The sequence below is a fragment of the Marmota marmota genome, unplaced genomic scaffold, assembly GCF_001458135.2.
Source record: "Marmota marmota marmota unplaced genomic scaffold, marMar, whole genome shotgun sequence".
In the NCBI taxonomy this organism is placed as follows: domain Eukaryota; kingdom Metazoa; phylum Chordata; class Mammalia; order Rodentia; family Sciuridae; genus Marmota; species Marmota marmota.
This window is the reverse complement of record NW_026000241.1, coordinates 6,043,095-6,065,554: the sequence shown is the minus strand read 5'-3', so window position 1 is coordinate 6,065,554 and position 22,460 is coordinate 6,043,095. Positions and strand designations below refer to the sequence as shown.

At 57.5% G+C, this 22,460-nt stretch overlaps 1 protein-coding gene across 1 annotated transcript in view; it reads right to left on the bottom strand.

The window, feature by feature from the left end:
- Positions 1-475: 475 nt before the first annotated feature.
- Slc27a1 (solute carrier family 27 member 1) overlaps positions 476-22,460 on the bottom strand; it is a 24,497-nt gene continuing 2,512 nt past the window's right edge. The window contains exons 2-13 of the mRNA XM_048795358.1: positions 12,560-12,591; positions 9,985-10,379; positions 9,612-9,773; positions 9,466-9,535; positions 8,590-8,681; positions 8,403-8,512; positions 5,804-6,013; positions 4,685-4,811; positions 4,455-4,592; positions 4,217-4,381; positions 3,725-3,871; positions 476-1,714 (exon numbers count right to left, since the gene is read on the bottom strand). Of these exons, the coding sequence (XP_048651315.1) occupies positions 1,557-1,714; positions 3,725-3,871; positions 4,217-4,381; positions 4,455-4,592; positions 4,685-4,811; positions 5,804-6,013; positions 8,403-8,512; positions 8,590-8,681; positions 9,466-9,535; positions 9,612-9,773; positions 9,985-10,379; positions 12,560-12,591 (1,806 nt within the window). The 3' untranslated portion in view covers positions 476-1,556. The remainder of the gene's footprint in view (positions 1,715-3,724; positions 3,872-4,216; positions 4,382-4,454; positions 4,593-4,684; positions 4,812-5,803; positions 6,014-8,402; positions 8,513-8,589; positions 8,682-9,465; positions 9,536-9,611; positions 9,774-9,984; positions 10,380-12,559; positions 12,592-22,460) is intronic.

The window sequence follows — 22,460 nt, the reverse complement described above, 5'->3', positions numbered from 1 at the left end:
AGGCTCCTGCCATGATGGATGCAGCCAAGAGAGACCTCACTTGGGACTGCACTGTGATGTTTGGACCTTCAGCCTCCAAAACTGTGAGCCAACTGAACCTCTTTTCTTTATAACGTAGGCTGCCTCAGGTACTTCACTGTAATAACAAAAAGCTTTTTTTTTTTTTTTTTGGTAGGTATCCAGCTTGACCTTACCACAGCCATCTTGAGCCATAATTGCCATGACTGTCCCTCAGTAACCTGGTCTTTTTTCACCAGTTTCTCAGCAAACTGTACACAGAGCTGCTGAAGTGCGATGTGGAGCTTCACAAGAGCCTGGCTCCAGCACTCCAGGGCCGGGCCTGGTGTCTTTGATCGTAGCTGGAGATGAGCCAGGCACAGCGCCTTCTGTCCTGACCACGAGAAGCCCCTTCCTCTGACCCGACTGCAGGGTCCACCCGGCTTCTGCACCATGGGAGTGAAGGACAAGGAGCGACTGGGCTTCCGGCAGGCAGGCGCCAGATGCTCTGCAGGTTTATTTCTTAAAATCCATTAGGGAACAAAAGCCCTGTGTGGGGCTGCTACGAGGCAGGTGGGGACACTCTCCACTGCCCCCGCCCCGCTCAGGGCTGGACGGTGCTGCTGCCGGAGGGTAATGTGCATCTGGGTGGCCACTGCAACTGGCTGGCACATGGGTCCAAGATGAGCCACCAGTGAGAGGAAGGCAGCAACGGAGCTGCCCCAAGGGGACTGCACAGATGTCACCACCAACCCAAGGTTTGACCGTCACTAGCAGAACCCCTGGGGACCCTCAGGAGTGGCTGCTGGGAGTGTCTAACTGGCTGGAACCCCCCTGAGGCCCTCAGGAGACACCCCCTGGCAGGAGATCTTCCCGACACCACTGCTGCCGCTCTCACAGGTCCTTCCAGCAGTCACAAAAGTGGGGACACCCGCGGCCTTTGCCAGGGACAGGAAGCAGGGGGCTGGGTAGCCCGGACGGTCTTCAGGGCCCCTCAGCGGGCGCTCTGAGGAGGCACCTGAACAGAGACATCTAGACAGAGGTGGACAGGGGCGACATCCAAGTGGTCACAGTTCATTCTGGAAGCTTCCAGGGCATCAGAAGGGAAATGGGGGAACCGGGAGGGTCAGGGATGGCAAAGTACAAAAGGCAGCCAGCCCAGACAGGAGACTCCGCGGACGGGGCCAGGCACCTGGGTGGGCTCCTCGTTCAGGGGAGGGCGGGGCCTCTTGGAGTTCACGGCCCTAAACATCTGGAACCAGTGCAGGGGGAGGCCCGGGCGGTTCCCTAAGGCACAAGGACGGGGACGCCTGCTCCGGGTCCAGGGCCAGAGACAGGGATGAGACCTGGAGGGCACGCTGGAGTCCGCTGGGCACACGGAGCTCCCGGGAAGGGCGGAGACGGTGCCCAGGGGCAGGGGCGCGGAGTAGGAGGACTCCGAGGCTGGGTCCCTCGCACCCCGCAGACGGCCGGCATGTGGCTAGGTGGCTGGGCAGGAGGGGCAGCCCGGGACAGGGCCCACCAGACTCAGCCGGGGTCTCAGCTGGCAGGGAGGGACCTCAGAGGGCAAAGGCGCCCGAGCAGATGCGGGTGTAGACGCCCTCGTCCAGGGGCAGGTAGTGGCCTTGCTTCAGGTCCAGGAAGAAGAGCCGGTCCGAGGTCTGGCGGGGGTCGAAGCCCTCGCGCTGCAGCCTGGTCTTCTGGATCTTGAAGGTGCCTGTGGAGGGGACCGGAGCCTGGGAAAGGCGCTCCCAGGGCCCGGTTGCGCTCCCTCTCCAGTACCTCCCGCCCTTTCCCCGCTGTGACTGCCTCTGGTGGCTCAGCCCCCTCCTCCAGGAAGGGCTCCCTGATCACCTCATCGCCCTGGCCCGGTGCTCAGCCCCCACCCCGAGGCAGGGCTGTGTCTGTCACACAGGACTGGAGCCCAGCAGCCCCAGCCCTGTGGGCCAAATGTGGCCCGCCACTTGTTTGTCAATAAAGTTTTATTGGCACAATCCCTGACCACTCATTCATGCATCCTCCATGGCTGCTTTGGCCCCATAATGGCAGTTGAATAGTTGCAAGGAGACTGTAAGAAAAACTGCACCTGCACTAAACATGGACAGACTTTGTTCTCGTTAACATTCCCTAACAACACAGTATCAACTCTGCGCACAGGACTTCCCTTGTATTGGGCGTTCTAAGTCATCTAGACGGGACTGACAGTCTATGGGAGGACACTGCAGGTTCTGTGCAAATACCACACCCTTTCATAGAAGGGACGTGAGAGTCTCCAAATATTGGTATCCACAGGGATTCTGGAACCATCCCCGGTGACTGTACTGGACTGTAAAACACCAAGAACACCAAGCCCAGGGCTGGTGGGAAGGCACACTCTGGGCAGCTGCTCGGGGGCAGCGAGGTTTGCCAAATATCCATAGCAGGTAGTTCCTCACTCGACTGTGGTACACATGGGGTGGTGACAGGGTCAGAGCCTCGTGGTATCATCACAAGGACATGAGGAAGGGACAGAGAAGCAGAAGTCCAGTGTGCATTTCACAGGAAGACAAATCTCAATTCTTTAAAAACCACAATGCAGGTTTCTGGGGCCCAACCTCAGTTTTAGAGCACGTTTCTAGCATAACTGAGGCCCTGAGTTCCAACCACAGAGAAAGAAAAATAGATAAATAGATGATAGATACATAGACCTATCTCAGAACAAAGGCACAAACAGAGTAAGACATATGCATTCAAGTCCTGGCTCTGCCACTTGCTGGCTGGGTGACCTCGGGCAGATTACTTGGCCTCTCTGTGCCTGTTTCTTTATCAAATGGGGTTGATGGTAGCATTACTCCAGAGGAGTTTGAGAGGTAAATGAAAAGAGATGTGTACAACTTTTGGTGCATAGCAAGCATTATGTAAATATTTGCTATTTATCATGGTTAAGCGAACTAAAAATACAACATACACAAACAGCTGAAGAACTAACACCTAAATCATTACAAGAAATTCCTACCAATCAAAAAGAAAATGAAGGTAGGCATGGTGGCTCATGCCTGTAATCCCGGCAACTCTGGAGGCTGAGGTAGGAGGGTCACAAATTTTGAGGCCAGCCTCAGCAACTTAATGAGACCCTGTCTCAAAATGAAAAAGAAAAGAAAAAAAAATGTGCTGTGGGTGCTGTGGCTCAGCGACATAACGCTTGCCTAGCATGTGTGATCCCTGGGTTCGATCCTCAGCACCACATAAAATAAATAAAACAAAGGTATTGTATCTAACTACAACTAAAAAATGATTTTAAAAAACACACTGGGGATGTGACTCAGTGGTAGAGTGCTTGCCTACTATGTGCAAGGCCCTGGGATCACCACCAGTACTGAAGGAAGGAAGGGGGGAAGGGAGGGATGGACGGACGGAGGGAGACAGGGAGGCAGGAAATGACATGGGCCAACACAAAACTGGGTGAAACCCGTGAACAGGCAATTTACAGAGAGCAACCTGAAAGGTTCGAGGTGGTAACTCGAACTTCCCAGAAAAATGAAAAGACGCGCCCACATCTCAGGAGGGCAAGTGGAGGGGTGTGGGGAGAGGAGAGGTGACCATGTCTGTAAGACGAGAAGGCGCGCAGGAGAGCAGGGCCAGCGGCCGTGGACCGTGCGTCACACCAGCAGCGGGCCTGACTTAGGAAGATGAGTAAATGGTTGCTGAGCCAACACAGGTGGTGGACAGCAAGGTGGGATGGTCACACCTGTGGTGTCCACCTGAGGCAGGAGGCGCAGGAAGATGGGCCGGGCGTAGGGTGCCAGCACTTTCTGTAGCTCCTGATACATGGAGTTGGGGTTCAGCTGGCTGTGGGGGTCCACGATGGCTGCCATGCCTGCTTTTCCCTCCACTCCTAGAGACAAAGGTGCAGCTGAGAGCCCCCCACCACTGCCAGGTAGCCTTTGCTCTCTCACCTCCCGTCCTCCCCACCTGGGATCACATTTACCAAAGCAAAAAACATTTTATAAAGCTCTTGCTCCACCCCCTGAGCCCCTCAGGAAGGATGCTGTCATGATCCCATTTTCTGGATGACAACATCATGCATGCGAATGGACTCCACATCCAGGGCTCCCACCTGGTCTGCCAGGTATAGTTATCTAGGTTGTGCACTGCCCAAGGGCATCCAACCTCAAGCCCCTTTTGGCCGGGCTCCCTGAGGTTTCCACACCCCAGGACCATACCCCGCTCCCCAGCTTGCCTGGCACAGCCACTCCGTACACGGCCACGTCTGTCTGGCCCAGCAAGCGGCTCAGCACACCTTCTACCTCGGTGGTGGAAACATTCTCCCCTCGCCAGCGGAAGGTGTCCCCGCTGCGGTCCCGGAAGTACATGTAGCCAAGCTCGTCCATCACCAGCACATCACCTGGTGGAGGCCAGAGATAGGACCACGGCCCCCATCCCCACGGCCAGCCCCCAGGCCCCTGGAGGCTGTGCACCTGAGAGGTAGGCGCTGTCACCCTTGCGGAAGACGCTGTGGGCAATCTTCTTGCTGGTGGCGCTCTCGCTGACGTAGCCATCGAAGCGGCGCAGTGGGTCCTGCTGGTTGATCTGGCCCACCAGGAGGCCAGGCTCCCCTGGGGAGGAGGCCAAACTCGGGCTGAGCCGGGTGGGCAGGTGGCGGAGGGCCCCAGCTCCCCAGGGGCGGCAGGGGTGGGGGCCTGCTCACCGGGCTGGCACGGGATGCAGAGGCCCTGGGCATCCCGCAGCAGCTCCATGGTGTCCTCGTTGACCTTCACCAGCTGGATGGGGTACACGCGGGTCAGGATGCGGCTGCTGAAGCCACAGGAGCCAACCTGGGCGAGTGAACTGGGTCAGCAAGGCCTGGGTGCGCAGGGGAACGTCCCCGGTGACATCGCGCCTCCCCTGCCCCGGGACTTGAGCACCCCTAGGTCATCTCAGGTCTGGGACCTCTGCAAAATCCTGGTGGTAAGGGCAGCATCCTGCCCCCAAGCCCATGCCACCTTCCCGTCCTGCCTTGCAGACTCACACAGGGACCTGGCTGGAGGACACTTCCTAGTCCATAAGATCCTCCAGGCCAGCAGGAAGTGGACACCTGCGTTGACCCAGGAACCACTGCGGCAGTGCCCCCAGCCCTGCCCTGCTCAGTGCTGTGGACAGTGATGCTTGTTCAAGGTGACTGTGTCGCTGGGCAGTGAAGGGAGTTACAGCAGCAACCCCAGCGGACGCCAGCGTGCCCTCCAGGGCTGGCCATTCAACAGACATGCGCAGTGAGGACCCTGGCTTTATTAGGGTTACCACGTGCATCCCCAGCCTCGAGGTGGAGCCAAAGGGGCGGGGCATGCGGGGCGGAATGGGCGTAATCCCGGTTGCGAACCCTGGATGCGTGTGTCCGGCTTACAGAGCCACTACCCAGGGGCTCCGCGCTCAGCTCCTGCTGTGATGTGCGGTGACCACACAGTCAATAGCTGGCGGCCCAGTTCACAGAGGAGGAAAGCAAAGCCCCAGAGCCTTAAGTGACTTGCCTAGAAGAGCTGCACCTCCACGTGCCAGGGCCCTGCTCTCCCTGCGGACGTCACACGGAGACAAGGCTCAGGCAGGCTGAGGCCCTTGCTCGGGGCCTACAGCTACGCTGTGACTTGAACCCCTCCCACTTAGGTGTGACGGTCACATTGCTAACAGTACACACCGGGCAGGGTCTAGGCAGGCCTCGCGGTGCCCCTCTAGTGTGCATCGGGGACCCCACAGGTCCCCATGCCACCCCCGCGCCCTGACCCAGGGAGCCGCGGTCCGGGCCGCCCCGGGGCTGACGCCCTGCGGCCCACACCTTGCCGTCCATGTTGGCGATGCTGCAGTTGCACTCGGTGGCTCCGTAGAACTCGCCGATCTGCCGCACGCGGAAGCGCTGCGTGAACTCCTCCCAGATGGCCGGCCGCAGCCCGTTGCCCACGGCCAGGCGCACGCGGTGCCGCCCCTCGGCCTCGCGCACCGGCTGCTTCAGCAGGTAGCGGCAGATCTCCCCGATGTACTGCACCACCTGGGGGAACCGAGGCTGGGCTGACAGGGGGACCTCGCCAGCCTGGGAGCCAACCCAACAGGGGATGAGACAGCCTCGGGATGATGACAGCTGCGACATCAAGCCACGTTCTCAGTCACCGCCTGGGACACTGCTTCTGTCTGCAGGCAGCTTGGCCTCACACCTCTCAGTGGTCCGTCCCTCTGTCCCTCCACACTGCTTCGTGGGGACGGCACATCCTGGTCGAGCCTCGCGGGCACATGGCCCCAAGGCCTGCGGAGGTTTGGCACCTCACAGGGCAACGCTCAGCCCAAAGGCCACACACGTAATGCTGTCCCTAGAGCCTCCGCTGGCTGAGCTTGGCTGCCCACAGGGTCGCCCCTGGGGTGGAGCCACTCAGCTGGGGGGGCAACAGGACTGAGACCCCGCAAATCATCTGCTCACTGGCGCCCCCTTCAGGGCGCCTTCCCTCCCTGTCTCGCCTTTTTCATCCCCACTCGGCTTCCTGGGCTCACTTCCAGGGTGCCCCAGGGGCCCGGGAGTCATGTTGGGGCCGCCTTCTGAATGACTGCAAAACCAGCATGTGACCACCTCCACCTGGCCCTGCTCTCCAGAGTTCCCTCGGCTCTGCTGCTCCCTCAGCTCAGTCTCCGCCTCAGGGACTTTGCACTTGCAGTACTTTCTGTCTGACAGCAGCTCCCCCCAAATGCATCTGCCCAGGTCCTCGGGTCTCAGCTCAAATGTCACAGCCACTGAGAGGCATTCCCTGTAGGTATTTACTAAATATCTGAGAATATACGAACATGCTGAGCACACACCATCTGCCAAGCACAGCGCCTGGAGATGAAGGCCCCAAGGCCCAGAGAGGAGGGGACACCCAGATCACACTCCCATGGAGAGCTCTGGCCCTGGGTTCCCAGACCTGAACCACTGGTCTCCAGGAGAGAACGAGGAACACAGCCTGAGCTACCCAGCCAGCCCAACTTGAGCCACTGTGATTGGTTTAAGGATGGGCACTGGACCAGAGCTGAGCCAACGAGAATCAGAACTGGAAAGTTAGAAGAGCAACTCTTTCCCTCCTGGAGACCAGGTAAGGAAGGAAGCTGACCACTCAGGAAGCCAAGAGAAAAGCTGAAAACAAGAAATGGAAACAGATAGAGGAGAAAACGTGGAGTCATAGTCTGCAGAGCTGCACCCGGACAGGGACTAGGAACAGGGTATGACCTAGAACCCCAGCTGGGTCTCCCCTGTGCCAGGGGACCTCGTACCCTGAAGGTACACAGTTCAAGTGGGGAGATGCACAGCATGCTTGGCCTGTGCATGAAGGTATGTTGGGTCACAGCTTCCTCTTCTGTGGAGCTAAGGAGAGCCGGTTCTAGATGACGGCCTTTGGCCTCCCTCTGGGCCTCCCAGGCCACTGTGCAGGGCCTGTGGACATGGCTGCAGACACACAAACAGTTCCCCCCACGCTCCAGCCAGAGGCGGATGTCTGGGCCTGAATGCATGCTCTTGTTCTCTGGGTATTCTTGACCTTCCAAGATCCTGTCCCCTGTGCCCTATAGAGCCCTCAGTGTTCGCCACAGACCTTTTCTTTGACACAAAAGTTCTGCTTCTCGGAAACTGACAGACGGGCTTTGAAGGGCTGGGGGACGGCGCACAGTGGCTCAGCAAAATGGCAAGGACAAAGGCAGAGCCCATCAGAGGCTGCATGGGGCTGCCAGCGAGAGGACACGCCCTACCCACGGGAACCTGCCAAACAGAGTTGAACTTGGAGCTGGTCAGGTGTAGAAGCTGGAGGTTCTCAGCCAGGTGCGAGGCCACTCCCCAGGGACACTGTGGTCAAGGGGGTCACCCCTGGCACCTTGTGGTCCCAGGCCAAGGACGCTGCTAGGTATCCTAGGGGGCACAAGACAGCCCCCACCTCAAAAAATGACCCAGCCCTGAAGGTCAACAGCACCTGGCTAAATGCCAAAGTGCTGCACCCAATTCCCAGTGTATGTAAAACGCTGTGACAAAGGACCATGCTAGAGGACGCNTCTGCTAAGCCCCCTGGCCCAGCCCTGCGCCCGCTCCGCCCACCGCCTCATTCCCCGCAGGGAAGACCTGGGAAGCCCAGGCACCGTAGGGCGCCTTGGGGAGCAGCCCCCCAGTCCCATCCAGCTGCATCCCAAGCCTGTTTCCTCCACGTGCAGAAGGGGGCGACGCCTCTGCCTGCCTCCAAGCAGTTAGAGGGTCCCAACGCGCAGAGGCCTCTGGCCAGGGGCTGGACGAGCTCAGGGACACTGGCTGCCTTCCCCTCCTCTTCCTGGACCACCCCCACCCCACCCCACCCCCGCAGGGACAGATGGGGCGCAGTTCCCAGCTCTGGGAGGCAGGGGGCGGGGCTTTACAGGAAGGGGCGGGGCCTGACCGTGCAATTGTACTTGACGCAGTCGTCCCAGAAGCGGCTGGCTGAGAATTTCTTGCGGAGGACAACCGTCAACCCATAGATGAGGCACTGCCCCACGCCCATGATGTTCCCTGCAGAGGGTGGGCTCGGTGAGGGCTCGCCCGCCCCCACCCCCAAGGCCTGTCCCAGCCGCGCTGCCCCGCGGTACCTGCCGAGTGGTACAGCGGCAGGCAGTCGTACAGCACGTCAGCCGCCCGCATGCTGTAGGAGTGGTGGCCGAAGGCTGCGATGCGGTAGTACCTACAGGGACGGTCGGGAGGGCAGGGGCTGGGCCCTCAGTCCCCAGGGACTGGGGGTGGCCAAGCATGCTGGACGCCGGCCAGAGCTACCAGCTCAGGCTAGCTGGAGAGGAACCAGCGGCAAATAACTGACAGTCTAGGGATCTGGGGTTGGGGGTTGAGGGTGACCCTGGGGAGACTGAGGGATACTGTCTGGGGAGGTGCTGGCCTGACCCCAGATCCAGTGGGCCAGGGCTATGGGGATGAACTAGGGAAGCTGTCCAGACAGAGCACACAGCATGTGCAAAGGCCCTGCACCTGGAAGAGCTGGGGGCCAAAGAGGAAGGAGTGAGGGATGAAGAGGCGGCAGACAATACCTAGGAAGTGCCAGGGCTGGCAGAACCAGAGAGTGGGGTTTATCCCAAGGCAGTGAGGGGAGGCCAGGTGCAGGGACAGTCTGATTTACGGTTTTAACCCTCCTGCAGCCACTGAGGGGAGCAAAACTGGGGAGGGGGCAGCAGTCGGGGGAGCAGGAGGCTGAGTAGGGGCAGGTCCAGCAGAGCTGGGCAGAGCACTGAGAAAAGTGTACGAATTGAGGAACAGGTATATGGACAGGCTGGATATGGGGAAGAGGTAGGGGGACTAGTGGGGTCCCAGGACAATGGACACAAGGTAGCAGTGTCCTGAGATGGCCATGGGTTTCATTTAATTGGGGGTGTCTGTCCACAGACCCAGGGGGCATGCTGGGCTGCAGGGTCAGGCTGGGTCACTCTCAGGGGCTGGTGTGACAGCCACAGGCCCCTCACCTGCTGTGCACGACTATGGCGGCCTTGGGTAGCCCCGTGGTCCCTGATGTGTAGATGTAGAAGAGCCGATCTGCAGGAGAGGGGCATTGGGTACTGGAGGCAGGGGGCAGGGGAGGGCAGGCTTCCAGGGACCCTCCTGCACTCACCGTCCATGCCCTTGCCAGGGGACTGTGCCAGGGGGTTGGTGGATGCCTCCTTCAGCATCGGGTCCAGGAGGTGAGTGTCAGGCAGGATGCCCTCGGGTCCCAAGTCTCCAGAGCAAAACTTGAGAAGGCTCTTCCCAAGCTGCCCGCTCACCTCGGCCACCGCTGAGGCCAAGACGAGCATCACGGTCACAGCCACGGCCAGACAGGCCCCCTCCCAAAGCCCAGGATGCGGTCTCTGTGCACCAGGTGGCCGCCCGACCTCGCGCCTAAGGGCCCAGTCTGGGAAGGCCCCCTTCTGAGGCCTGGGCCCAGCGACTCCCTGCCTGGGGCAGCCCCAGGTCCCCGCCCACCTGACATCCACGCCTGGCCTCACCCGCTGCCATCTCCCCGCCGTAGATGAGGGCCTTGGCACCTGAGGTGCCCAGGCAGAAGGCCAGGGGCTCCCGCCGCAGGTTGACATTGAGCAGCGCAGCCACCACGCCTGCTTTGGCCAGGCCCAGCCACAGCCCCACGAACTCAGGCCGGCCCTCCAAGAAGACGGCCACCACGTCGCCCGGAGCAAAGCCCAACTGGTGGAAGAGGTTGGCCACGGCATTGGAGTAGGTGTCCAGCTGCCCGAAGGTCCAGCAGGCGCCACTGCCGGCGTCCACCAGGGCCAGGCGCTCGGGCTGCCGCCGCACCACAGCCTGGAAGATGCACGGGATGGTGTGGCCAGCACGCTGGTGCCGCCGCAGCTCCAGTCGCACGCGGATCAGAACACAGAGGCCGCTGCGGGGAAGGGGGGACACGACAGTGTCACTGGCAGGGAGCAGCCCAGAGCCTCAGCATCCCCATCTGAGGATCCGGGGAGTTGGGGCTGCGTTTAACCATTTGGTTGCTGGATGTCTCAGGGGACCGAGGACAGAGGCCATTTTCCAACCAGCCACTCTGGTGTAAATGGAGTCCCCCTGTCCTCCTCTCTCCGGCTGCTTGAGGGGCCAAATCCCACCCTTCTCTCTCTGAAGATGTCCCAAGCTCCTGACCATGACCCCTGCACCCTGCCTCCGATTCCACATGCTTCCTCCACAATGAGGGCCCAGCCCTGTGTGGGGCCCCGGCGCCATCCCCAAGTCACTGCAAGGCACTAGGCACAGGTGGCTGCTGTGTCCAGCACGGGGAGGGGCTGTTCTGCCCAGGCAGGGTCAGGGACCTCCTAGGGGAGGGACAGGACGGATGGCGGGGGCACAGGGCAGGCGGGATGGTGTGGCCAGCACGCTGGTGCCGCCGCAGCTCCAGTCGCACGCGGATCAGAACACAGAGGCCGCTGCGGGGAAGGGGGGACACGACAGTGTCACTGGCAGGGAGCAGCCCAGAGCCTCAGCATCCCCATCTGAGGATCCGGGGAGTTGGGGCTGCGTTTAACCATTTGGTTGCTGGATGTCTCAGGGGACCGAGGACAGAGGCCATTTTCCAACCAGCCACTCTGGTGTAAATGGAGTCCCCCTGTCCTCCTCTCTCCGGCTGCTTGAGGGGCCAAATCCCACCCTTCTCTCTCTGAAGATGTCCCAAGCTCCTGACCATGACCCCTGCACCCTGCCTCCGATTCCACATGCTTCCTCCACAATGAGGGCCCAGCCCTGTGTGGGGCCCCGGCGCCATCCCCAAGTCACTGCAAGGCACTAGGCACAGGTGGCTGCTGTGTCCAGCACGGGGAGGGGCTGTTCTGCCCAGGCAGGGTCAGGGACCTCCTAGGGGAGGGACAGGACGGATGGCGGGGGCACAGGGCAGGCGGGATGGTGTGGCCAGCACGCTGGTGCCGCCGCAGCTCCAGTCGCACGCGGATCAGAACAGAGAGTGGCAGGCCAGTGGACAGGGGGCAGTGGAGGCCAGGAGCAGTCCCTGAACAGCATATGGCTGAGTGGCTGCCCCTCGGCCAGGCGTGAGCTGGGCGAGAAGTGACCTCTGAAAACTTTTACCTGTTACCAAGAATTGCTTTAGCTCAAGGACTAGGAGACCTGGCATTTCTCAGTTTACAACTTGGGAAATTGGTGGTTCCAGCTCCTCCTCCGCCTGGTTCCCTGCCCCGGCCCCAGGCCCTGGCTGAGCAGCCCTGCAGGGGAGCAGAGCCCTGGCACCTCCTCCCGCCCGCCTTCCAGGGCCAGCGCAGACGCCACTGGCCCCTGTCCTGTCAAAAACACTGCCAAGTCCATCCGCCCCGCCCAGCGGCTCTGCGCAAGGGCCCCCCCCCACCCCTGGACCCCACATGTGCACAGCAGTGCCCTGCCACAGAGGGCGCTGTGGGACAGGGGCTTCTGCGAGCCAGGGGACCAGACACCAAACGACTGGCTGGGCCTGGGGCTTCCCGGCCTCCAGCACCATGGGGACACGGACTGAATGTCCGTCCTTCCGCTAAGAAAAAAGAAGAAGAGGAGGAGCTCCCGGCTCCCCCGACACGGTCCTTCCCTTCCTCCCCACCCTCCCTGTCTACGGGCGCTATTCTGGGGTCAGAGCAGTGGACGAAGACCACCAGTCTCACCCTCAGAGGCTCACCGGCACTAGGCACTACACCAGCAAGCTCCAGGGACAATGGTGACAAGGGGCAGTGCAGAGTGAGGAGGACTGGGGCGGGGGAGGCTCCCGAGAGGCAAGTGGCACCTGCACAGGGCCTGGTGGGGGGGGGGTGCACCTGACAGTACAGCTGGGGACACAGCCAGTGCAAAGGCCCTGAGGCCGGGACAGGCGAGGAAGCAGGCGCTTCTGAGGACCAGAGCGGATGCCAGGGTGGTGGGGAATCAGACGAGGGCCAGACAGGGAGGACAGGTCCACGATGGGCAGGGCCAGGCACCCCCAGAGGAGCCACGGAGACAGGCGGGGCAGGGGTGCTGGCAACGAGCATCAGCAGCGTTTTAAAGCAAGGGCTCGGGGTTCAGAGGAGATTCCTGAGACTCTGAGCATGGGACGGTGCTTACCTTGGAAGCCCCCGAAGGCTCCTCCAGCTGCCCTTTGGAAAGGAGCAGGGAACCGGGTGTTTGCAACTGGACCACGACACACCCCCACTCGGCTCCTCCCAGCAGCCTCCCCTCCCGCAGGGGGTCTTCCAGGCACCCCAGGGGCCTCACCCAGCAGGATGCCCACCGCTGCCCCAGCATAGCACAGGGTCCCCCAAATGTGCCAGACTCAGGCACTGGCAGGGCTCAGGGAATGTTCTGGGCCCACCCTGTTCCCTGTCACTCCTCACCCCCCACCAAGCTCCTGCGCACTCCTGCATCCGGGCCTTTGCACAGGCTGGGCCCACCTCCTGGGGCACTCTTTCCTGACATCCTGGTGGCTCTCTGCCCAGACCTAGCTCAACTGTCACCCTCCCTGGGGCAATCCTGGACCCCTCTCTGTACTGCACCCCGCATGCCAGGCTCCCTGCCCGCCCCTGCTTTGCTCCCAGGACCTCCAGGTGAACTCCATTCTCTCGTCATCCTGTCCTGGGCCTGCCCCTCCCTCTCCAGGCGGACAGGGACTGTGTCACCCTTGGCCCTGTAGACTCAGGAGGAAAGGAGCCAAAGCCCTGCCCCTGGGCTACAGTGAGCTGCCACAGTCCTCCCCAGGACAGTCTCCGAGGGGTGTCTCGGGGTGTGTCTGGGGATCACAGGTCAGGTGGCCCCAGCTGGCGAGGCCAGGGACCCTCTCATGCAACAGGGTCTCAGGGCGAGGCCACTCTGCAGTGGGGCCAGAGACGGCCTCTGGGTGACTGTCCTGCTGCTCTCCCAGGTGTGGCGTTTCTTTTGGTCCTCCTAGGGTCCTCACTGCTTTGCAGTCAAACACCCCACCCCGCTGACTCCATCCCCAGTGCCACAGTGTTGAGAGGTGGGACCTTTCAGAAGGGCTAGGTCATGAGGGTTCTGTCCTTGTGAATGGATCAATGTCACTATGAAAGGATAGGTTTGGGCCAGGCACAGTGGCGCACGCCTGTCATCCCAGCAACTCGGGAGGCTGGGGCAGGAGGATGGAAAGTTGGAGGTCAGCTCTGGCAACTTAGTGAGACCCTGTCTCAAAATAAAACAATAAAAGGGCTAGGGATGTGGCTTGGGGAAGAGCACTTGCCTAGCACCCAAGAGGCCCTGGGTTCCAGCCCCACCCCCCAAAAAAGCAGTCTGTCCCTGCTGCCTGCCCACACCACACCCTCTGGGCTGCTTTCTTGCCCTTTGGCTTTCACCCAGAGTGATTCAGCAAAGGCCCCGCCAGTTGCACCTCTGGATCTTGGACTTCCAGCCTCCAGAGCGGTGGGCAGTCAACTTCTACTATTTATACATTACCCAGCCTCCAGCGCTCTGTTATAGCAACACAAAATGGGGTAAGAGGAACGTGCCCAAGGGCTCGATGTTACCTTATTCTCTGTATTTCTGTAGTTTAAACTTTTCCATAATCATAAAAGGTCTTCACATTTCTTTTGGTCCTCCTAGGGTCCTCATTGCTTTGCAGTCAAACATCCTCCCAGTGGCCTGCAAGGCACCTGGTGCTGACCTGTCCACCCTTCACCTCACTTCCTCCCCCTCCCGCCTGCTCCTCTCCTGCTTAGCAGCAAACAGTGGCTGCCTCAGGGCGTTGGTTTGTGCCTGGAATCCTCTGCCACAGCCCCATGGTGCCACCTTCTGAGCCTTCACTCAGAGGCCCTCCTGGCCCTACCCAGTGTCTATCACTGTGACTGAGGTTTTTTTGTTTTCTTTTTCCTGGTCCTGGGGGTGGAACGCAGGGCCTCAAGGGCACTAGACAAGTGCTTTGCACCTGAGCCACATCCCCAGCCCTTTCTATTATTCATTTTGAGTCAGGGTCTTGCTAAGTCGCCCAGGCTGGACTTGAACTTGCAAACCTCCTGCCTCAGTCTCCCAAATTGCTGGGATTAAGACATACACCACGGTACACTGCGGCTGTTATAAAATATGTCTGCAAATTCTCTGATGGTCCTTCCTTCCAAAGGTGGGCTCTCTCCTCCCTTGATTTGGGGTAGAGGAGGGGATTTAATTCTCATGAACAACATGTGGCAGGAGCAAGGCTGTGACTTCTGAAGCTGGGGCACAATTTGGACACCTTCTGTTTAGCATGAAGCCTGCCTGGCCCTTGTCACCCAGCACCATGATGTGCAGATGCCCAGGCCACCAGGAGAGGTGTTCCGGCAACACCTCTGAGCTCCTAAGATATCAAATGATTCTGGTCCTGGATTTGGAATCTTCCAGTTGAGGTTCCAGACATGACATGGCAGAACTGGGGAAAATGGCGATATTTGAATTCCTGACCCACAGAAGCCATAGGAAATAATAAATAGTCATCACTGTCTGCATCCCCTAATTCTGGGCAATTTGTTACACAGCAATAGGTGACTGATACAATCATGCCCCATCTTACGCCCTTCAGACGGCTCATCACAATCTCAAACAGCCACCTTCTTTAACTAGTCTCCAGGACTCTTTTGTCCATTTCCATGAGATCAAAGATCACATCTGTCTGTCAACCATGTCAGACAGCTGTCAGCCCAGCACTGACCACTGCTGTGAGGACAATGCTTGTGTCCCACAGATTGGCTCAAGTGCAGCTTGGCCTCTGCCTGTGCAGCTGTGGTGGGTTGAAGGGTGTCCCCACCCAGAGCCTCAGAATGTGACCTGACTTAGAAACAGGGTCTTTGCAGATGTAGCTAAAGTAACTGCGAGGTGGGGTCCATCCACTTGGATGATCCAAGTGGCCTCAAGTGCAGGACTAGCGTCCTTATGAGGAGAGAAGGGGACTGGGGTGTGGCTCCGTGGGGCAAGAGTGCTCGCCTGGCATGTGTGAGGCCCGGTTCAGTCCTGAGAGATGACAACAGCGACAAGAGAAAGAAGACAGGCCAGGGAGAGGGGACAGCTGTGTGAAGATGGCTGGGGTGATGGGTTCACAAGCCAGAAGACCACTGGCACCCAGGAGCTGGAAGAGGCAGGAAGCACCCTTCCCCGGGGCTCTGGAGGGAGCATGGCCCTGCTGACACCTGGATTCTGAGCCCTGGCTTCTGGGACTGTGAGAACAAATTCCTCTTGTGTCAAGCCCCTTGGGGGAGGCAGCCCAACACCCCCACACTGTGGCCCGGCCTTCCTTCCCTGGGCCTCATCATGGATGGGAATGGGGACAATAGACGTTTTCCCCCAGAGCTGGGGATGTAACTCAGGGCTCCTGTGTGCCAGGAAGACATCGCCCGGGACTATACCCAGCCCCGAGGTTCCTTTTATGGGGAGAGGAGTGGACAGTGAGGTTCTGAGGAAGCCTTGCCGTCTGTCCATCTGTCCTCTGAAGATCAAGCCAATCAAGCCATCAGTCAGCACGCAGGCGCTGCCACAGAGCACCCCGCGACCCCTAAGACTCCGCAGGCTGAGGCAGGAGGACTGCAAAGTGAGGCCAGCCTGGATAACTCGGGGACCCTGTCTAGAAGGGGGGGGGCCGCCACAGACGGAGCTCAGCCGCAGAGCGCCCACCTCGCAGGCAGGAGGCCCTGGGTCCCAGCCCCGGCGCCGCAAAACAGAAACAGAGCTTCTGTGAAAACGAGAAAGGGACCCTGGAAAACTTAAATATGAAGACGACAGAATGCGAACACAGAGGCTGCGCGGAGGTCCAGCGAGAACCAGGGTCTTCAGGCGGCATCGATCCCGGCTCATCCGGTACAACCAGCGCACCACGCCGCTACCAAGGAGCGGGCAGCGCAGCGCAGCGCAGGAGTTCTAAACGGGGACTCTCTGTACTCCCTGCTCACTTTCTCTGCAAATCCAAACTGGATAAATGAAAAAAAAAAAATCTATTCAAATAAACACAGAAAGTAGAACAGAAGAGAGAAAAAAAATAGGAGAAAAGTTTAGAGTTTTAGATCAGTGGGAGAGTACTTACTTGTCTACCATGTAAAAGGTTCTGGGTTCAATGCCCAGTACAGAGAGAGAGAGAGAGAGAGAGAGAGAGTTGGAGTTCAACACCCACATTCTTTGAACAAATAATTCTCAAGCCAGATACTATTCTAGGCATTCAAGAACAGGAATTCCAAAATAAAATAAAATAAAGGTGAGAAATCACCAATGACATCATTCAAGAAAACTTCACTGACCTAAGTCCTGCCAATGGACCACAAAATAGATAGAAAAAGCCCGTCACCTTGAAAAGAACCCATCTGGTTCCAGAAAAAAAAAAATAGCCAGGCATGGTGGCCCACGCCTGTAATCTCAGTGACTCAGGAGGCTGAGGCAGGAGGATCCTAAGTTCAAAGCCAGCCTCAGCAACTTAGGAAGACCCTAAGCAACTCAGTGAAACCCTGTCTCAAAATAAAAATTAAAAAGGGCTGGGGATGTGGCTCAGTGGTTAAGGCCCCTGGGTTCAATCCATGGTACCAAAAGCAAACAAACAACAACAACAAAACTAATAACAACAAAACATCAGGTCACTACAAAGTGTTGGGAACCAAAAGGATTTTAGACTTCTCAACAATAACCACAGTGTAAAAAGAACATGAGAAATAACTTCAAAGATTGAAGGAAGAGAATTTCCGACCTAGAAGTCTATACCCAGACAATCAGTCAAGTGTGAAGATAGAAATATAGTTTTATATATACAGCCTCTCAAAAACTTAATTTCCTTGCTATATTTCTTCAAAAGCTAATAAAGATGTGCTCCAAAACATGTGCTTCCTTGGGGTAAACCAAAGAAATGGATGATGAGAGAGTCAGGGGACAGAGATTTAACCCACAAAAGAAGGGATGCTGACCCTAAGGAGGATGTCTGCGAGCAAGCCCAGGCAGCCCAGCCTGGATAGCCTGGAAGCCATGAAACTAACAGTCTATCTAACGGTATAAATGACGACAGGAGACAACTGATGTGGAGTTAGTTCAGGCTTGAAGTGGAGCTAAAGACAGAGAACAAACAAATACAAAGGCAATCAATAACCCCCAGGGAAACACAAGGTTGTTCAGGAAATAGAAAGTGATCATAGTATACTAAGTGGTTCAGTTTGTTTGTTTGTTCTTATGCTGGGGACCGAACTCAGGGCCTTGCACATGCTAAGCATATTCTCTATGACTGAGCAACACTCCCACCCCAATGGATGATGAGTTTAGAATACTGTTAGAATTAAAATGAGGACATTCTTATCATCAAACCCAAATTATGACATACAGTTAATCCTCATTATTCATGGATTCCTTATTTTCAAATCCTTATTTAAAATGCAGACTCACAGAGATTTCCCAGTCTCCTGCAGACACGTGCTACGGGGAGAAAGTCTGAGTGGCTGTGAGCATGTTCCTGGCTGCGGCTGGACAGGGAAGCAGCGCTGCCTTATTTCAGCTGTCATGCTCAGGCCAGCGCCCCTTTTATGGTCAGCTTAGTGTCACCTTTGTCTTCATTTCTGTGTTATCTTGCTGGTGATCTTGTTGTCGAAAGGGGGCCCCAAGCACAGTACCAAAGCACTGTCTAGTGTCCCTACCCTCAGGAAGGTGCCTTGTGGAGAAAATGCATCTATCAGGCAACTTAGCAGGGCCCTGTCTCAAAACAAGAAACACATTTACATAAAGTAAAAAGGCTGCAGATTATAGTTCAGTGGTCAGTGCCCTTGGGTCAATCCCAGTGCCTCAAAATAAAGTAAAACACAGGACAACTTGCAACGGTAATAAAAGCTATGTGAATATGGTCTCTTTGGGGAGGGGTTGGGGGTGCTGGGGATGGAACCCGGGGCCTCGCACATGCTGGGCAAGCGCTCCACCACTAAGCCAGACCTCTAGCCCGAATGTGGCCTCTTTTAAAAGTGTCAGACAACTACTAATATTTTCAGACTAATGTGGGTCACGAAAGCCACCTAAAGCAAAACCATGGACGAGGGGCGAGACTACTGTGTTACAATAAATAAACAAAAATGTAAAACATTAAACGTTGACTATTTCTACATCCACCCTGTGGTCAGAGCCTGGGAGGCTTGGGCACAAGGACCACGTCTTGCTGGACAGTGGTACAGCAGGGTCTGTGCCATGGAGCCCCCGCTAAGTTCCAGGATGAACACCAAGACCACCACAGAGAGCCAGAATTAATAGGGGGTCACCTCAGCAGCAAGAACACTGCACATCTGTGCAACTAAAAGAATAACTAAGGTGATCTTCCTCTGCATTACTGAGCACCAACTGTATGCAAACACTGAGCTACTCTCATAGCCAGCCTCCAAAGTAGGGGGCTATGTATCAGATGATGGTTGAGCTGGGGCTCAGAAAGGTGAATTAACATGCCTGAGGTAACCCAGCACGTTGGGACAGAACAACCCAGAGCCAAACCTTGCTTACAGGGTCCCTCTGTTCCCCTGCAGACTTACCGCCAAACATTTATCAAGTGCTCACGGGATACCAGGAACCGTGAGGTACACAGCAGGTGCTAATGCATGCACCTGAAGGACTACTCCAACACCAGATTTCATCTCCGATTGAAGCAACTGGGATGCGACAGGTCAGCAAGGGAAGAGCTGCGTCCACAGCCAGACCCTCGGGCTCCAGCCACCAAGCTGCTGACCCCACCCTACATCTGAGCACCTACTATGTGCCTGGCCCTGCTCTAAGGTCTTCCTGTAAGAGAACCCCCATGGGGGGTACAAGTGTCAGAGCCACGGGCAGAGGGCCACCAGCGAGGCAGCAGCCAGAGGAAGCAACCCCTGCGGGTCTTCCTATAAGTGGCACAGCTAGAAACAGGAACTGAGGCCACAGCTGGTCATGCCCAGGCTGAACACGGGAACAGCAGTGGTTACAAGTGCACTCTCAGCCTGTCCCCTGCTGCCCTCGGCACTGCCGCTTGGTGTCTCTCAAGGACGCCCACATGGGCAAGCAGTGGATTCCGGTGCTTTGTTCCAGCCACATGCTGGGGTGGCCCCGTTGGGCAGCAGCCCAAGCCACCCCAACCCTGTGGACAAAGAGACCACTGTCCAGCTCTGGGCCCTTCCCAGGGCCTCTTCTTGTCCTTCTGCTCTTTTCATCCTGAGTCCCAGGACTCCAGTGCACGAAGACACCAGCAAGGATAAACGCGACCAGATTTTATGAAGCAAATACGGGGTGAGGCGGGAGAACGGGGCAGGGTGCTGATGTGTTCCTGAACCAGAGTCTAAATTCAGCATGGCATGGTGGCCAAAGGCTCAGATTCCCCTCCCTGGCTGTGTGTTCCCAAGAAAATGGTTTCAGCTCTCTTTGCCTTGGCCTGCCCACCTGAAAAATGGGATTAGTCAGCATGCTTTCCTTAAAGGGTTGTGAGAACAAGACCTGGTACAGGGGAAGGGCTATTTGACAAGCTGCATTAGTGAGCTACTGCTGCAGAACAAATGACCCCCCCAAATTAGCAGCTACAAACAACGGTCATTGTCTCATAGATCCATGGATCAAAAATCTAGGAGCAAGCCAAGTGCGGTGGCTCCCACCTAGAATCTCAGCTATTCGGGTGACCGAAGCAAGAAGATCACAAGTTTGAGGCCAGCCTGGGCAACTTAGTGAGAACTTCAGCAACTTAGCAAGGCCCCGTCTCAAACTAAAAAAATAACAAGGGCTGGGGGTGAGGCTTGTGGCAGAGCACTCCTGGGTTCAATCCCCAGTACTGGGAAAAAAATCTGGGAGCAGCTTAATTGAGTGGTTCTGGCTCAGGGTATCTCAGGAAGCTGCCACTGAGGTGGAGTCTGGGCCTTTGGCCTCCCCGGGCTTCACTGGGAGACAATCCACATGAAACTCACTCATATGGGCCTGTCCAGACGACAGGGCAGCTGGCATCCCTCAGAGCAAGCGAGCCAAGAAATGGCACCCGAGTCGGAGGCCACTGTCTTTTTATGACCTAACCTCAGAAATGCTGTGCGCTGGACTGAGAGGGACCACCCAGGGCAGGAAGAGCAGGAGGCGGCGATCAGTGGAATCCTCAAGGCTCTTCAACGGCCGACTGTGCCAAGCCATGTCAGGGACATGGAGTGGACCCTGCTCCGGGCTCTGGGGAGACAGACATGACCTCCATCTCTGTCCCTCAGGGCCTACAGTCTAGCGGGGGAGAGAAACCGGATGATCAGAGGACGGGTAAGCAGGCGCGTGAGAGAACTACAAATACCGATGCTGCTGGGAGTTCCCAGGCAAGCCTCAGAGCCACACTGCCTGCTCCTGCTAGTTGCCACCCACGTGACACTGGACAAGCTACACAGCCAAGCTGTGCTGCGGTTTGCTCGGTTTGCTCGTGTTTAAGGTGGGACAGCACCGCCTCAAGGGCTGCTGGGAGAGCTTTATAAAGTCACACCTGGGAAGTGCTCAGACATCCCCTGGCCTGGCACAACAAGAGCACTCAGGAGTGTCGGTCATTCTGCCAAAAATGACAGGTGGGGAGGGCTAGAGACAGCATCTGAGGACAGGACATTTAAACCACAGCATAAGAAAAAATCAAGAGCAGAGGGAGGGCCATTAGGCAGAGGGACAGCAAGGGCAAAAGCCCTGGGCTGGGACCCAGGCTGAGTTATTCAGCAAGTACAAGGACACAGACTAGCCCAAGGGGGACAGAGAGAGGGCTAGGGCGGGGAGCAGGGGTAGGGGACTCTTGGGCCATGCTCAGGAGCATGGTTTAGACTCTCAGAACAAGGAGCCACTGAGCGTACTGAGTAGAAAAACCCAGCAGGGGCTCCCTGGGAGAGTGTCATATGGTATCGCCAGGCAAAAGGAGGACCCAAATGTCCCATCCAGAGGAGGCAGCCTGGGTCTGCTCAGGCAAGCTGCTTTGGGGACCAAGTGAACACAGGGAGTGGGGAGTGGCGGGCAGGCAGAGGCAGGCTGGCAGGACCTTGAGCACCCAGCCAAAGTTGTCCTTCTCCTGCAGAGGATGAGGGGACAAGGAGGGTGTGTGAGATGTCAAGATGACCAAGGGGGGCTGGGGTTCTGGCTCAGCGGTTGAGCGCTTGCCTAGCATGTGTGAGGCATGGGGTTCGTACTCAGCAGCACACATAAATAAATAAGTAAAGGTCTATCAACGACTAAAAAAATATTTTTTAAAACTGAGGGGTGGTGGGGAAGAGGTGGGACCATGACATTAGAAAAGAAAGGACAGGTTTTAGAAAGTCTGGAACCAGTCAGCCTGCACAGGAGCCTTCCCAACTCCACGGCACCCCTGCCCCTTCCTGAACCCCTTTCTTCTCCCTTGGTTCCGTGTGCCCACCCCCGGCCAGGAGCCTGTGAAGGCCAGCCCAGCACAGGGCAGGCCCTCGCCTACACCACATGGGGACGGTTCCTGAGATCTCCTCACAGGGGAACCCCCAGCAATGCCTGTTTTTGACCCAGGATGATCCTCAGTAGCCCCTTTGAGCAAAATCCTGAGAGATACCCCCAAGGCAGTCTCCAGAGACCCCCAAGCAAGTACTGGAATATACAGTGACCCCCCCCCACAGTCCCTGAACAACACCCAAAGCTCCACACAGATCCCAAACTCTCAAAATGCTCCCCAACCACAAAGAAACCTAAAGAGGAACCTCTGAAGACCTTGGAAGGCCTTTACAAATTTCGGGAGTAGCCCCTTGATCCCCAGCCCTAAGCAGACCCCAAGAGGTTGTGCAGCCCCCAGAGACCACTGAGTTGCCCCTATGAGCCCTCAGGACCCTATCAGAGTCTCTGACAGCTCCCAGAAGTCTCTCAGTCACCACAGTCCCACAGAGACCCTCAGACTTCCACCAGCTAGCTGCCCAGAGGCCCAAAGGTTGTCACTGGGGTCCCCAAAAGTCTCCTAAGCAGTCCCCAAAGCTCCAATCGTCTTTGAACATACTCATCTCCCTCCAAAGATTCCCAATCTCTCCGCTGTTCTTCTCAAAGACCCCCCCCACCCCCGACCAGGCGCCCCTTC